The sequence below is a fragment of the Manihot esculenta genome, chromosome 3 (assembly GCF_001659605.2).
Source record: "Manihot esculenta cultivar AM560-2 chromosome 3, M.esculenta_v8, whole genome shotgun sequence".
Taxonomy (NCBI): Eukaryota; Viridiplantae; Streptophyta; class Magnoliopsida; order Malpighiales; family Euphorbiaceae; genus Manihot; species Manihot esculenta.
In genome coordinates, this window is record NC_035163.2 from 29410551 (window position 1) to 29425866 (window position 15316).

The following is a 15316-nucleotide window of genomic DNA, read 5'->3' on the forward strand; positions in this document are numbered from 1 at the left end:
CGGTTTAACTTTCTAATGAATTTTTTATTCTTTAATATTTTATTTTTAGTATTCTAAGATTTAATTGAATTATTTTAATTTTATATTAATTTAACAAAATTATATTCAACTGAAATAATTAAATTTTTTGAAATTTAAAAATAAACAGAATACAAAAAAAATATAAAATCAAACTAAAATTTTAAATTAATTAAGTTAATTGATTATTTCAATTTGAATCAAATATTTCCTTACCCCTGCATAGAGTTGTTATTAGAAAAATTGAAATTGTAATGATAAAGAATTAACAAAGTGAGTTTTATATTCTTTCTATCCATATAAGTATGATATTTATAATACAAAGTATTCAATTTCACCCATGTACTTATTGAGATTGTTTAATCAATCCATTTGTTAATTTTTTTTAATATCTAAATTAGGTCAAACTTTTCAATTCAATCTTTATATAGCTCCAAAATGGAATTTTTAGTCTAAATTTCTGGATGTATTTAGATGAAAAAAAGACAATAAGTTCATTGATTTTTTGGACCTGATTTCTTGATTTAGATAAAGATAAAAAATCAACAAGCTCAATTTCTTAATATTTGGACTTGATTTCTTGATTTTACTTAAAAATCAAAAAGCTTTCTTGGACTAAGTTGTGCTTAAATTGAAATTTTTATACTAATTTACATAAAAAGTTAAAAATAAATTATATTAAACTTTCTCAATAAGGATAAGGGTGAATTTGAGCATTAATGCATATTTACAGTCGCATTAGATGTTGAATTTGAAAGCTGATCGTAATTAAATAAAAATAAATAAATGCAATACCTACTTTTGATTTGCCAATAACCATGTCAAATTCTAACCCACATCCAAATAACAAATCACAAACATTGATAGCAAAATCCAATCGAGTTTAAAAAGAAGAAAAGGTGCTGCCCAGTTCATAAAATGGCAGCACACTATCAATGGTAATGTTCATAGAATAGAAAGGATAATTGATATGTTCTCATGACCATTCAACTTGGAGTTGAAATATTTATGTAAAATTCTGGTACTGTTCGAGGAGAAGTGTCCAACCCCTTACAAGGGCATATTACTCTATCATAAATTAACATGGGATTTAACAAAATATTGAAATTTATTAGATGAAATCTTCCCAATGGCATGAAAAGGTATTAATTGAAGAGGAAATTTCAGATTTCTCTTGTTCAACAAAACAGCTATTCTCTATGCACTCTGGTTATCCAGTCAGCGATTTACCATTTCAGCTTTATTGCTCTTCAAGCAAGCTCCCAATCTGTTAACTTTTTCATAAGAATATTTATGTTTAATGACCAGATCTAACTCTAGAGAACAAGCTCTCAATTGCAATTCATCAGTAAGTATATATGCAACTAAAAATCATAAATGACAAATGTCAAATACTTCAAAAAATCAAGTTCAAGAAAGAGATAAGTGCTCCTAACACATATCATGACAATTAAAATTTAGCAATGCAAGTGATTACCTTTTATTACAGTAGTAGAAAAGGCACTTGAAAACACTGTAAGATCCATGCTATACAGTGTGCATCACTTAACTTTTCTTTTCCCCTGCTTTTTTCCTTCCTATGCCCACTTCAATTCTTCTTTATGCATGCTAGTTTCTGATCAAAGCTTTGGCAGGCCAACCTGTATTTCTTTCCATTTAAGATTGGAATCCCACTGTTTATGGCAATCTCCCTCATTGATGAAGCTTCTCCCTCATTGATGTGCTAATGACCGATGACTCCCTTCTTTAGTCTTATCTAATAGGACATTTAAGAAATCATCAAAGTTACAGCTTCTTTTTATCCAAATTTGATTTAATCAACATTAAAATCCCATCTGCTAAAAACCCATTTATTATTAATGGGAAATGACTTTAATTTCCTCCACCAAACTACGAGTCTACATCCTTGGACTAAAGGGTGTATTTTTGGTGGTGTGTGATTCCATTAAATGTCCATTATCTTAAAAGTTGTGGTATTTGATTTTGTAGCCAATAGGGATATGTCAATTTGAAGACAACAAGCAAAGTGAAAATTTGGCTACACAACACAAGCAAACAAAGCCAAAGTTTCCTTGTTCATGACTGTGTGAAAAGCATGATATAGAGAAAGAGAAAGAGAAGCTGTAGAAAGTGGGACTCCATGTCAATGTGACCCACTTAAAGATACTCTCACTCTATTAACTCCTCATGTATATAAGGACCCATGAAAATACAATGCATGGCCAAATCAAAATGAAACAGTCTCTCTCTCTCTCTCTCTGTCCCTCTCTGGTTTATGCACAGTTGAGGGGAATGCTGTCTGGTTCGAGACCATTCACTTGGAACTTTACTCAAACAGCTTCTGAATGATCTCGGACCAGGCTTCATTCCCCCCAACTCAAAGATACAAGAGAAGCTCGTTATGGAGATTAATTTTCTTCTTTCTCAAGTTTTTCCAATCTTTCATGTAAGTTTATGTTCAGTTCTTCTTTTTCTTTCTTTTCCTTTCAATCTTCAACTCATTTTTCTTTCTTTTTTCCCCATTTGCAGCTTAAGCATGCCCTGATGAAGATCAAGAATACACATGCATATGCTAATTAAGCTAATCTGGGGAGAATTAACGTTCTGATAACCCAAAATTTTTGAAGATAGCACATGCATTCCTCGGAAATTGCAATCTGAAGGACCTTGAATCTTACACCAAAAAAGCTTAGAAAAGAAGTTATATATCTCTAGCATACTTGGTCTTTTTTCTGAATGTTTGTAATGGAATTTAGCCTACTCTTGAACAGAATTAAGAAAGTTCTGCAGCTGATACTTAATATTTAATAATGTAGGAGATTTGGTGAAAGAATACGTGGATATGCCTCCTGGGTTTATGAGAAGCTAGTCAAAGGGAAAAGTATATTTTAGTTAGAGGATTTCGTCATACACAGTTCTACTCTGATGAAAAATGGAGACATGTAACAGACCATAGAAAAATCAAATTTTTCTTGGAGTTTGGTTTCAAAATGCCACCCAACCCCTTTAGTCTCCACTGTCTTTTCTTGGTTTTTACCAAAAATTCGTTGAAAAAACAGAAACGGGAAGGAGTTAAGTGTGCGAATCTGACAGGGAAGTGGAAAATAAAATGATAAAATAAAGCTATGTTCCATCTTTTTGTGGTATTTTTGCCAGTTTACCTTTGCTTGCAGCGAGTTGCAAAGAATATTAGAGCATAGTTTGCTTGTTTGTATCTTTCGCTTTATCATATTTGTTGCATGAAAGAGGAGGAGGAGAGATAATCTAAGAGAGCACCAACCATCAAAGTGAGCTTTGAATTTACTCCTTTTTCACCTTAAGACTGCAATCATGATCCAGCCCCTCAGTCTCAAGCCCATCTTCACTTTTTAATGGCTAGTTAGTGGGTCAAGCATCCTACACCAAATGTGGGTCAGTTATTGTTTGCATGAATATAACGATTCTTTCATGTGGGATCATCTTAGCTCATGCAGTGATCACTCACACGCACCCACTTAGAAATCAACACTTTGTGGCTCAGATTGTGTTTTCCCATGTGGGTTTGATCTGCATGAGATGAATAAGTGCATGTGGATGAATTTATAGCTTTGGCTAACAAGTACAGACACAAATAATAATAGATGATACCACATTTGTTCAGTTGAATTTCAGTGATGTGTATTATTGGAATACCATCTTTTTGTCTGATATACTCAGAATTCGCCATTTTGGCTGTGCTTGCTCGCTCAGTCACTGGTTCAAAAATGGAAGACAACCCACTTATACATGTTCTTGTTCAAGTACAATATGAAATCTTTCATTTATGACTAATTAAGCACTGCAACAGAAAACTAGTAAACAACATATCAATTAATAATAATAACTTAATTAGTGGAGAAATGCTAGGTTTAGGCTTTTCATGGAATTTAACTAACTACAATGAAACCGTACAAGAGAATAGGAAAATGACATCATTTTGTTGATAAAGCAGTGATAAGAAATGACATCATTTGAGATTCTATTGGCACTTAGCACTTTGCAATTTGATCCCTTCCAATATTGCTCCATGGCTAAGCCTGAGACTAAGAGGAGTCAAAAGAGAAGAGAGACATATTGAGTGTGTATGCCAACAAAAGTTGATCCCTATGCTCGATAAAGCCATCTTCAAATTTTCTTTCTTTACTTGCTTTTATTTTTTTGCCACTTGAGGATGTGATATGAATTTTGTTTTAACCATAAAGCATTCAACAGCAAAATTATTAAAAAAAGTCCATTTTAAAAGAGTGAAAGACATAAAGGTAGATTTTGTTGGGCATCACAATCACTTACCATGAATCCCATTCAATTCTATTTTACAATTGCTTCAAGTTTCGAGGAATCAAAATTCATATTGTCCACTAACTATAATTTTCTCACTAAACATAAAAAATTAAATCAACCCAATAACAATAATGACTTTATTGAAAAAAAAGGACAAAATTTGGTTATGAAGACTGCACAGAGCTAATAATAAAAGATAAAAAAAAAACATTTGCATCATAATTACAAGCATACAAAAAAGAAACAGTTTGCAGAGAATAAATCCAATTATCCAAAGCCCAAAACTCAAGCCCTTTGCTGTTCATTCCATGGGCTGGATTACAGAGCCCAACTACACGCACCATGTCTCACCGACTAGCATTCTTCACATATTAAACTTGTATTCCACTAAAATCAAATCTTTAATGATAAGAATAATAATAATAAATATTTATAAAAGTTTAACATGTGGAAAATATTATTATTATTTATTTCTTTTTTCATTCACTATTGTTATTATTAGAAAGTAAAATTTGCTCTTTTTTTTTTTTTTTTTGAAATGGGTAAAATTTGCTTTTTTAAAAATAAGAATATCTTAAAATTATCTATTTATAAATTATTATCTATTTATAAAATTTGCTATTACATATCTCTAATCTAATATCACATATTGCAAAACCGTGTGATAGAGTAGAGGGGAAATTCTTCATCACTAGCATTACTTTTTAGTCAATTTCTCTGTATAATTCTTTATCTACTTATTCGGTTAACAATTTTTAGGTCTAAGGTTTGGATATATTAGAGAGACATGTGGTCTAGATTTAATTTGAATATAATATGTTATGGTTTTTTTTAATTTAATTAATAAATTACTTTTAAAAAATAACTTAATAAAATTTAAAAGTACTAGTAAATTATTTCTTGTAAAAAATTTGATAAATATAAAAATTATTAAAAACACTATACAATAAAATAAATATTTTATAAGTGGATTACAATGATTTTTTGAAATAAATTAAAATTAAAAAATAAAAATAAAATAATCATAAATATTTGAAGACATAAAAATTTTAAAAATTATTATTTAATTACTATAACATTTAAAAATTTATTAATTAGTTTATTGATTTAAAAAATATATTAAAATATTATATTTTAAAATTTTTATTAATTAATAAATTAATGATATACAATAGTTCACCTCTCAAATTTAAAAAATTTATTAATTATTTAATTTATATAAAATATATTTTTAATTAAAAAAAATAAAAAAATTATGTATTTATATAAAAACAAACACTATTTTTCTCGTTATTAATTATACATGAAAATTGTTAAAAATATTTTTTTTATCGTTACACCAATTTATATATATAATTAATAGCTAAAATTTTCAACTTCATATAAATTGTTTGAAAATTATTTATTTTATTATATGAAAAAATTAAATGATAAACTTAATAAAAAAATAAATAGTAAATTTTTTAAAACATTACGGTGCTTTTAACATGTTTTTCAAAATTGATCATTCAATTAATAAATTTTTATAAACTTCAGGATTAAATAATAATGTTTCTTAAAAATTATCCAACACCAACGGTACCAAACAACAGTAACTGCTGCTAACGCTCCCTGAATTTAACCACCTTTTGCATTGGCAATTGCCACCCAAGGCCAAGACCAAAACCACTGTCCACGTCATCTCTTCGTAACATCGATATCGACTCTTCGCCTTTAGCTCTCTTTCTCTCTCTAAATTCTCTGTTTCTTCTGGATCTGTCAGAGAAAATCTTCAATCCACAATCCATGTAAAGCTATACTCTCTTGGATAAGAGGATTGATTAAGTCTAATTTTCCTGGAAAATCGTATAATTTTCCCGGGAAGTTAGAGAAGTTTTTTACGGAAATGGACGATACTCTTTTCGATCTGATGGAGTTTTGGAAGAAACCCTCGATCACCGAAACATTTGTCGACATTCTGCTCTGTGCAGTGCCTATATGGCTCGCCGTCATGATCGGTCTCGTCATTGGCTGGTCTTGGCGCCCAAGGTGGACTGGGTTGGTTTTCCTCGGCCTGCGCAGCAAGTTCAGGTTTTTATGGACGGCGCCGCCGGGGTTTGGAGCTCGACGGCTCTGGTTGGCTTTTACGGCTCTGTCGGCTTTCTCTGTTTGCCGCACTATTTGGTCCAATTTCAAGGGTAAGAACGGAAAATCCTCGGCGACGGCTGCCACTTCGGCTTCGACACAGCCGGCCTCAGCCAGAAACCCGGGGGAGGGAGGCGGTGATTCAATTAGGTGAGCGTGGGTTCTATTCTTGTCAATATTATTATACCTTTTGTGGCAAAATTTCAACTTCTTTTAAAAGGGGGTCGGCATTTTGATATTCCGTTATTGATTGCGGACTTTTCTAGTAATTAAAGTGGTGAATGCGGTTTCTATGTGTTTTGCATAACGAAATTTTGCAGTGAGTTTGTTCTTTAATGTAATTCTAACGATTAAGCAAGTGAAATTCTAGCATTGACCGAAATGAATGTGGCGCTGCTTGCCTATGTATTATTGTCTTCAATTCTCTATAGGTGGTGGTTCTGTGTCTTCTTATGTTTGTGTTGTCGATATTAAGTGATTTTTCTGTGTCACAGAGGTAAAGGTCTGGTCCAGGTTATTGGGTAGATGTTACTATTCCAATCTTGGTAAGGTGAGCTTTCATAAAGCACTTCTCATTAGAGTGAACACTATACCTCAAGTTTTACCTTTTGGTGAACTTTTTGGATTATAGGGGGAATTATGGTTGAATGCAATAGGCTATAAACATTGAAGATTTAATTAGTGGTTATTCCATAATGACATATCATCTAAGTTTAGTTACTGATCTAGAAATTATGATTGTATTTGGGCGCTGCGCAATTCTCGGCTGTATTTACATAGCATCTTGATTGGGAAGCTGGTTTTTGGGGCACATTTTCCAAGAGCATCAGTTTTAGTTGATGCCAAGTCGTGATTCTTCCTTTGGGTCTTTTGCTGCGCTTCCAGATACTTTAGATAGTTTAGTCATCCAGTTTCCATGGAGGAAACTTTTCCATAGCTAACTCGCAGCAATCGTTTGTAATGGATTATCGCATTTGAAGGATTCTTTGCTTTCAATGAAGGCCAATAGTATGCAATTTCCAATGAACTAAGGAGGAGAGGCTGATGCTAATCTGGGTTGAAGGTTTCTGTGTTATGAAGTGAAAATTACAAATATCCATGGCAATGTATGATTAGGCATGACAGATAGGTAAAGAGCAGACAGTACTCATTTTAGTTTAATCTTAAATTCTCAAGAAGTCAGGATCTTCTGCTTTTCATCGTTTGAGGTGTTATTCATTTTTGGATTCCTATATGATGATTATGGAATTTTTTTTACTTTGTTAATCACTTTCATTTTTTTGGTAATTCTCTTATGATTATTACTGTTGATTACCATAGATGAGTTGGTTTATGATACCCCTTTTTCATGCAGCTCCCATGGTGAACCTGAGGAGGGAGAGAAAATTGTCACAGAGAATGATTTAGAACACCTGTTGCACCTTCTTGAAGGTAAGGATGGACAGATGGAATGGCAATCTATGATGGAAAGGTCTACCACAAACATGGCATATCAAGCTTGGCGCCTTGAGCCTCAGGTATATTCCAACAGCGCCTTTTACCAGCTGAAACTGCTTCAAGAATTATAGGCACTCTCTCTCTCTCAAATTGAATGATTTTTTTTTAAAAACTTTTTTTGTTGTTGATTGCATAATATGTATAACTGTTTGTCTTTATATCAATCAATTCATAATCATCTATTAAGCACGTATGTGCCCTCCAATTGCTTGTCAGGTTAACTTATGAATATTAGAGAATGCCTCCCTCATATGACTCTTGGCGTTTTCTGGTTTTAGTTTGCACTTTGCAGGCATTAAAGTGTTAGTGCTTTTTGTCATTTATTCACATGCCAGGATTTTCAGCTTAAGGGTGCCTGATGTTTGGTGGCTCAGCATGTTGCTTGATATGTTCATGTGCCTTAGTTGTCTTCTTTTCTTCAGATATTATAGCCATGCTGTTTAATACCTCTGTGAGTAACCTGTATTAGTATTTGGTGGTATTTTGGTCATCAGACAGGTCCTACTGTATACCGTAGTAGAACTGTCTACGAGGATGCAACTGCAGAACTGGTTAGGGATTTCTTCTGGGATGATGAGTTTCGACTTAAGTGGGATCCAATGCTTGCATACTTCAAAATATTAGAGGAATTCCCTCGTACAGGAATAATGATTGTTCACTGGATAAAAAAGGTTAGTAGAATGAAATATGTGCATAATTATATTTTATTGATGTGATGGTTTCTTCATGCTACTTGATAGTTCTGTGACATGTAATGTTGAATGACAAAATTTTCTTCCTTCAATTTGCAGTTTCCATTTTTCTGCAGTGATCGAGAATACATCATTGGTAAAAGAATATGGGAGGCTGGGAAGACATATTATTGCATTACAAAGGTATGGCTTGAGACATTTGACAATTCATGTCCTGCAGTTGCTTCTTTTCCCTGCTTTTCAAGTAAAATGACGTGGTTACTAATAATTGATGCGGACAATGAGTACTGATATGCAAAGACCAACGCATTACAGGGCGTTCCTTATCCTGGCCTGCCCAAGCGTGACAAACCAAGGCGTGTGGAGCATTATTTCTCAAGTTGGGTTATCAGGGCTGGTAAGATTTGTTAAGAATCAAATCACTTCAGTATATGTTTTCTATATATTTGGCTAACAACTGAAAGGCACGTCTCTGTTGACCAATTTGATAAATGAATGCAGTGGAATCTCGTAAGGGAGATGGACAGATGTCTGCATGTGAAGTTATCCTTTTACATTATGAGGACATGGGAATTCCCAAAGATGTGGCTAAGTTGGGAGTGCGTCATGGTATGTGGGGAACTGTCAAGAAGATCCATTCTGGAATGCGAGCATATCAGAATGCTAGGAAAACAGAAGCTTCATTGTCGAGAAGCGCACTTATGGCGAGTATCACAACAAAAATTTCCTTTGATGAGAGCGCGGATCCTTCAGAGCCTACAACCCATGAAGAGGATAAAGGTGAAGTGGTAGACATAAAAAGGGACAAGGATCATGGCATTGACTGGAAATGGATAGTCGTAGGAGGAGCAGTAGCTCTGGTGTGTGGACTTCATTCTGGTGCAGTTGGGAAGGCCTTGTTACTTGGTGCAGGGCAAAGAATTGCTCGGAGATGAGAGTTTTTCTAGTTGAAGGACATCTTAGCTCTATCTGATTTTCGAGGACTTTTTAAGATTATATTCAACCAGATGAGGTATCAGTTATCATTATCGGGAGATAATAGATGCTTTATTAAATTTTCTATGTTGGTACTGATTAATTACACTTTGTCTCTTGTCTATTTGGGGTTGCAACTATAATGTTTTTCCACAACAGCAATTAGACAAACTCAGCTGCAGAGGGCTTTGATCCGAGCCCGCATTTATCTATCTTTGATTCTAAATAATCAAACGTAAAATTCTGTTGAATCGGCATCTTTATTTTTCTAGAATATCAGCGAAAAAGAAAATAAAATAAATATTTTCATCTGTCACAAATACAGATTTTATTCGTTTTAAATTATAGTTATTATTTAATCATTGATTTGTTAATTTATTTAATTTGTCTCTATTTGATTCGTTTTAAAAATGCAAATATTAGTTTCATGAGTAGCTTAATTACAAAAGTTATTTATTTTTTTTTTTAAGAAAAATAATTTTAACTATAATATGTTTTTAGAGAAATTTTCAAGTAGACTCTACACACTAATACATGTAATTATTATATATATATTTTTTTTGTGATGCTCAATTATTTATATGTTAAATCAACAAATCTAGATAAATATTCTCCTGTATTTTTAAATCATATGAACCTGTTAAACTTAGATTAAATTGGCCGGTTGAATTGAGTTAACCGAGAAGTGAAATTTAATTAGGTTTTTTTTTTTTTTTTAATTTAACTCTGATTATAATTTAAACTTAAAAATGATTTTGATTTTTTTCCAAAAAAAAAAAATGCAACTCAATCCTAGCACCTTTCACTATTTCGTGATTGAAGATTTTTCAGGTTAACCTATGTTTTCTATTGGTATTTATCTACAATCACATTTATATATTACATAAAATAATGATTATACATAATTATTTGTTTTATTAAATTAAATTATATTAATATAAAATATGTCCAATAAAAGTGAATATAAGATAAAAACACATCTAAGTGTTTTTTTCTAATTAGTCTTTTATTAATAGAATAAACGCCCTTTTCAAAAATAAATTAAGCCAGTTATTATTATTATTATTAATTAATAGACCAGTTAATTTAAAAAGGCTCCTGTATTTATATTTTAATTTTAATTTTTTAATTTTTATTTAATTGGTTTAATTTTTACATTTTAATATAGTTTTATTCAATCTTTAAATTTTTAAATTTAATAGTTTATGTGCTAATTTGATAATTTAATAGACATGCCATGTATATTATTATTATTTTTTTATATATATAAATTAATAATTAAATAATTGAAAAAGCTCAACTTTTACTTTATTTTATATTTTAATCTAAATATTTAAATTTTAATTTAATTGATTCAATATTTATATTTGTGTGTAATTTTAGTTAAATTTCAAAAATTGAAATATAAGAATTTACTAGAATATCAAATGTAATTTTTTATTATTAATATAAACTAATTCTATAAAAATAATATTAACTTATACATTAGATTTTATTTTGCATTAATAATTATAAAGATTTTATAATAAATATATTATTTTTAATTATTTTTTATATATACTGCTATTTTAAATTAAATAATATATTTATTATAAAATATTTATAATTATTATTATAAAAATAAAATTTATCACTATTAAAAAAAATATGAATTATATATTTAATAATTAAATTATTTATTTTTAATTTTAATTTTAAAAACTAATTAAAATTACATTCAAATATAAACTTTCGATTAGTTTATTCAAAATTTAAATATTTAAATTAAAATATAAAATGACATAAATATTAAATTTTTTAATTAATTAATTAAAAAATAATTATAATAATATACATGATATATTAACTAAATTATTAAATTATCCTATAAATTATCAAATTTTAAAATTTATAAATTAATTAAAATTCATCAAAATATAAAAATTAAACTAATTAAATTAAAATTAAAATATTTATATTAAAATATAAACACACGTATACATTGAGTTATTTTAATAAATTGATCTAATTAATGTGGGAAATAAATTATTAAATATAACACAAATGTAAATTCGGGGGACAGCGGGTCAGGCGTCCCTCTTTGCTCAATTGTAAATTCACCCCTAACAATGTTGAATTTAAAATCTTAGTATACATCTAAATATAAAATTCAATAATTACTTATTTGACATCCTTAAATGGTAATTCAATTCAAGAGTTTTTAGAAAATAATGTAAAATATTGAACAACAGTATTTTCTATTAGTTTCATGAAAAAAAATTTATTTGTAAGAAAAAAAAAAGAGATTTACAATTTAGTCTCTAAATATTGTTATTATTAATAAATCAGTTGTATTATTTTTAAAAATTTATTAAAACGTCCTTATATTTTATTTTCATTAATAAAATAATCATTCGGTCCTCTTGTTCGTTAAAATTAGATAAAGGAGGAAATAGAAAATTTTTAAAATCTAATTTTACCCTCAAATAAAATTTCTTATTTAATCATTGGATATTATTATTATTAACAAGTCTATATTTTTAAAAATTTATTAAAACGTTTTTATCATTTTTCATATCTATTAAAATGTTCCTATCGTTTATTTTCATCAATCAAATAGTTCATATCTTTTCTCATATCTATTAAAACGTCTTTATCATTTTTTTCTCTCAATAAAATAGTCATTCCGTCCTCTTATTCGTTAAAATTAGATAAATGACAAAAGAGAAAATTTTTAAAATCTAATTTTACCCTCAAATAAAATTTCTTATTTAATCATTGGATATTATTATTATTAACAAGTCAGTCCCTACATTTTTAAAAATCTATTAAAACGTTTTTATCTTTTTTAATATCTATTAAAACGTTCATATCATTTATTTTCATCAATGAAATAGTTCATATATTTTCTCATATCTATTAAAATGTCTTTATCGTTTATTTCCGTCAACGAAATAGTCCCTCTCATCGTTTCTTTCCGTCAATAAAATCGTCACTCCTTATATTTTCAAAAATATATTAAAACGTTCTTATATTTTCTCATATTTATTAAAACATTTTTATCGTTTCTTTCCATTAATGAAATAGTCTCTATCTTTTCTTACATCTATTAAAACGTTCTTATCGTTAAGAAGAAGAAGCAGAAACAGAAGCAGAAGTAGAAGAAGAAAATAAAATTGATAAAAGAGGAGGAGAAAAAGGAGGGTAATTTGATTTTTTATTATATTTTTAATAATAAAAATAGATAAAATAACTATTTTATTGATAGGGAGAAAAAATAAAAATATTTTAATAAAATTTTAAAAATATAAAAATTAATTTATTAATAATATTAATAAATCTTTTTTTCCATAATAGATCTGATTTTCTTCTTGATCCATCATATGGGTCCATCAAATGGGTCTCTCAATGTTCTATTTGACGAAGGAACCTGCAAAATAGGGAAAAATGGTCAGGGATCTACCGGGGATGCCTCCGGTGGAGACCCTCCAACGCTCAAGTCAGATTTTATGAATTAGAGTAGTATACTTAGGTAACGTTTTTATCTTTTTTCATATCTATTAAAACGTCCATATCGTTTATTTCCATCAATGAAATAGTTCATATATTTTCTCATATCTATTAAAACGTATTTATCGTTTATTTCCGTCAACGAAATAGTCCCTCTCATCGTTTCTTTCCGTCAATAAAATCGTCACTCCCTATATTTTCAAAAATATATTAAAACGTTCTTATATTTTCTCATATGTATTAAAACGTTTTTATCGTTTCTTTCCATTAATGAAATAGTTTATATCTTTTCTTACATCTATTAAAACGTTCTTATCATTGAGAAGAAGAAGCAGAAACAGAAGCAGAAGTAGAAGAAGAAAATAAAATTGATAAAAGAGGAGGAGGAGAAAAAGGAGGGTAATTTGATTTTTTTATTATATTTTTAATAATAAAAATAGATAAAATAACTATTTTATTGATAGGTAGAAAAAATAAAAATATTTTAATAAAATTTTAAAAATATAAAAATTAATTTATTAATAATATTGATAAATTTTTTTCTCCATAATAGATCTGATTTTCTTCTTGGTCCATCAAATGGGTCTCTCAATATTCTATTTGACGAAGGGACCTGCAAAATAGGAAAAAATGGTCAGGGGTCTACCGGGGATGCCCCCGGTGGAGACCCTCCGACGCTCAAGTCAGATTTTATGAATTAGAGTAGCATACTTAGGTAACGTTTTTATCTTTTTTCATATCTATTAAAACGTCCATATCGTTTATTTCCATCAATGAAATAGTTCATATATTTTCTCATATCTATTAAAACGTCTTTATCGTTTATTTCCGTCAACGAAATAGTCCCTCTCATCATTTCTTTCATTCAATAAAATCGTCACTCCCTATATTTTCAAAAATATATTAAAGCGTTCTTATATTTTCTCATATGTATTAAAACGTTTTTATCGTTTCTTTCCATTAATGAAATAGTCTCTATCTTTTCTTACATCTATTAAAACGTTCTTATCATTAAGAAGAAGAAGCAGAAACAGAAGCAGGAGTAGAAGAAGAAAATAAAATTGATAAAAGAGGAGGAGGAGAAAAAGGAGGGTAATTTGATTTTTTTATTATATTTTTAATAATAAAAATAGATAAAATAACTATTTTATTGATAGGAAGAAAAAATAAAAATATTTTAATAAAATTTTAAAAATATAAAAATTAATTTATTAATAATATTGATAAATCTTTTTCTCCATAATAGATCTGGTTTTCTTCTTGGTCCATCATATGGGTCCATCAAATGGGTCTCTCAATGTTCTATTTGACGAAGGGACCTGCAAAATAGGGAAAAATGGTCAGGGATCTACTGGGGATGCCCCCGGTGGAGACCCTTCAATGCTCAAGTCAGATTTTATGAATTAGAGTAGTATACTTAGGTAAGAGTTGCAGAGAGCAAATAAAAAAATGGAGTCCAGGGAGGAGGAGGAAGAAGAAGCCCCCTGCCTCCAGAAGAGAGAGTCCCCTTGAAAGAGAAGACCCCCCAGTCTATAGTGCTACCTGTCCATGTCACTCAAGCTTGTACATACGGACGTGTCAGACCCCTTCTCCATGCCAGGTGGCCATTTAATTCTCCCTGTCATGCATGCGAACAGGGTTGGTGAGTGACTGGGCCTGCTTCCCTATTGGGCCTGTACTCGTATCTGATCCGAATTGCCCTGGGTTGCTGGTCCCGGGCTTGTGAAATCGGGCCGTCTTTGGAGCGTATGGTCTGACGGGCTTTGGACTTGTGGCCTTCTTTTGGACTTGTGGCCTTCTTTTGGACTTGTGGCCTTCTTTTGGATCCGTCCTTATTCCTGGGCCAGGAAAGCCAGGTGGTTATCAATTGCCCCTTTACCTCCTCGGCAGTTATTCCATGACTGGCGAGGGGGTAAATCCTTAAACCCTATTCATGACCGTGTGGCCTGAGAACTGCTCTTGTCGAAAGTGTCCTTTCCTTGCCTTTTTATTTTTTTGTCTCTTTACTTTGATGTTTGAACGTAGGGCGATATGGAGATGTGTATTCGATGATGAATGATATTTTATCTCGGCATGTACCTCATCATTATTTTTCACTTAGACTGTCTTCTGGCTTTGTCAATTTTACTTAATTGATGGATCAGGCCGGCTCTACTGAGACTTTGCTAGTCGAACTGATCCGGGCTAAGAGCTTGGAGTCTGGTTAAGCTTCTGACTTGCGA

The 15316-nt window shown here is 30.3% G+C and overlaps 1 protein-coding gene and 1 long non-coding RNA gene across 2 annotated transcripts; both read left to right on the forward strand.

Moving 5' to 3' along the window:
- The first annotated feature begins 726 nt into the window (after window positions 1–726).
- Window positions 727–3003, forward strand: LOC110610312. The gene is made up of 2 exons (XR_002487198.2): window positions 727–2464; window positions 2548–3003. It is a non-coding gene; the product is annotated as an uncharacterized LOC110610312 (long non-coding RNA).
- A 2946-nt stretch (window positions 3004–5949) lies between these two features.
- LOC110612046 lies at window positions 5950–9856 on the forward strand. The gene is made up of 6 exons (XM_021752687.2): window positions 5950–6591; window positions 7796–7958; window positions 8433–8609; window positions 8730–8813; window positions 8946–9027; window positions 9132–9856. Exons 1-6 carry the CDS (start codon window positions 6203–6205, stop codon window positions 9563–9565), a joined length of 1329 nt encoding a protein of 442 aa, XP_021608379.1. The 5' UTR covers window positions 5950–6202; the 3' UTR covers window positions 9566–9856.
- The last annotated feature ends 5460 nt before the right edge of the window (window positions 9857–15316 follow it).

Excerpts from the sequence above, each read along its gene's own strand:
- LOC110612046 (XM_021752687.2), top strand. The coding sequence starts at position 6,203 with ATGGACGATACTCTTTTCGATCTGATGGAGTTTTGGAAGAAACCCTCG. Across the intron at positions 6,592-7,795 it reads GGAGGCGGTGATTCAATTAG|CTCCCATGGTGAACCTGAGG; the intron begins GTGAGCGTGGGT and ends TTTTTCATGCAG. Across the intron at positions 8,814-8,945 it reads CATATTATTGCATTACAAAG|GGCGTTCCTTATCCTGGCCT; the intron begins GTATGGCTTGAG and ends AACGCATTACAG.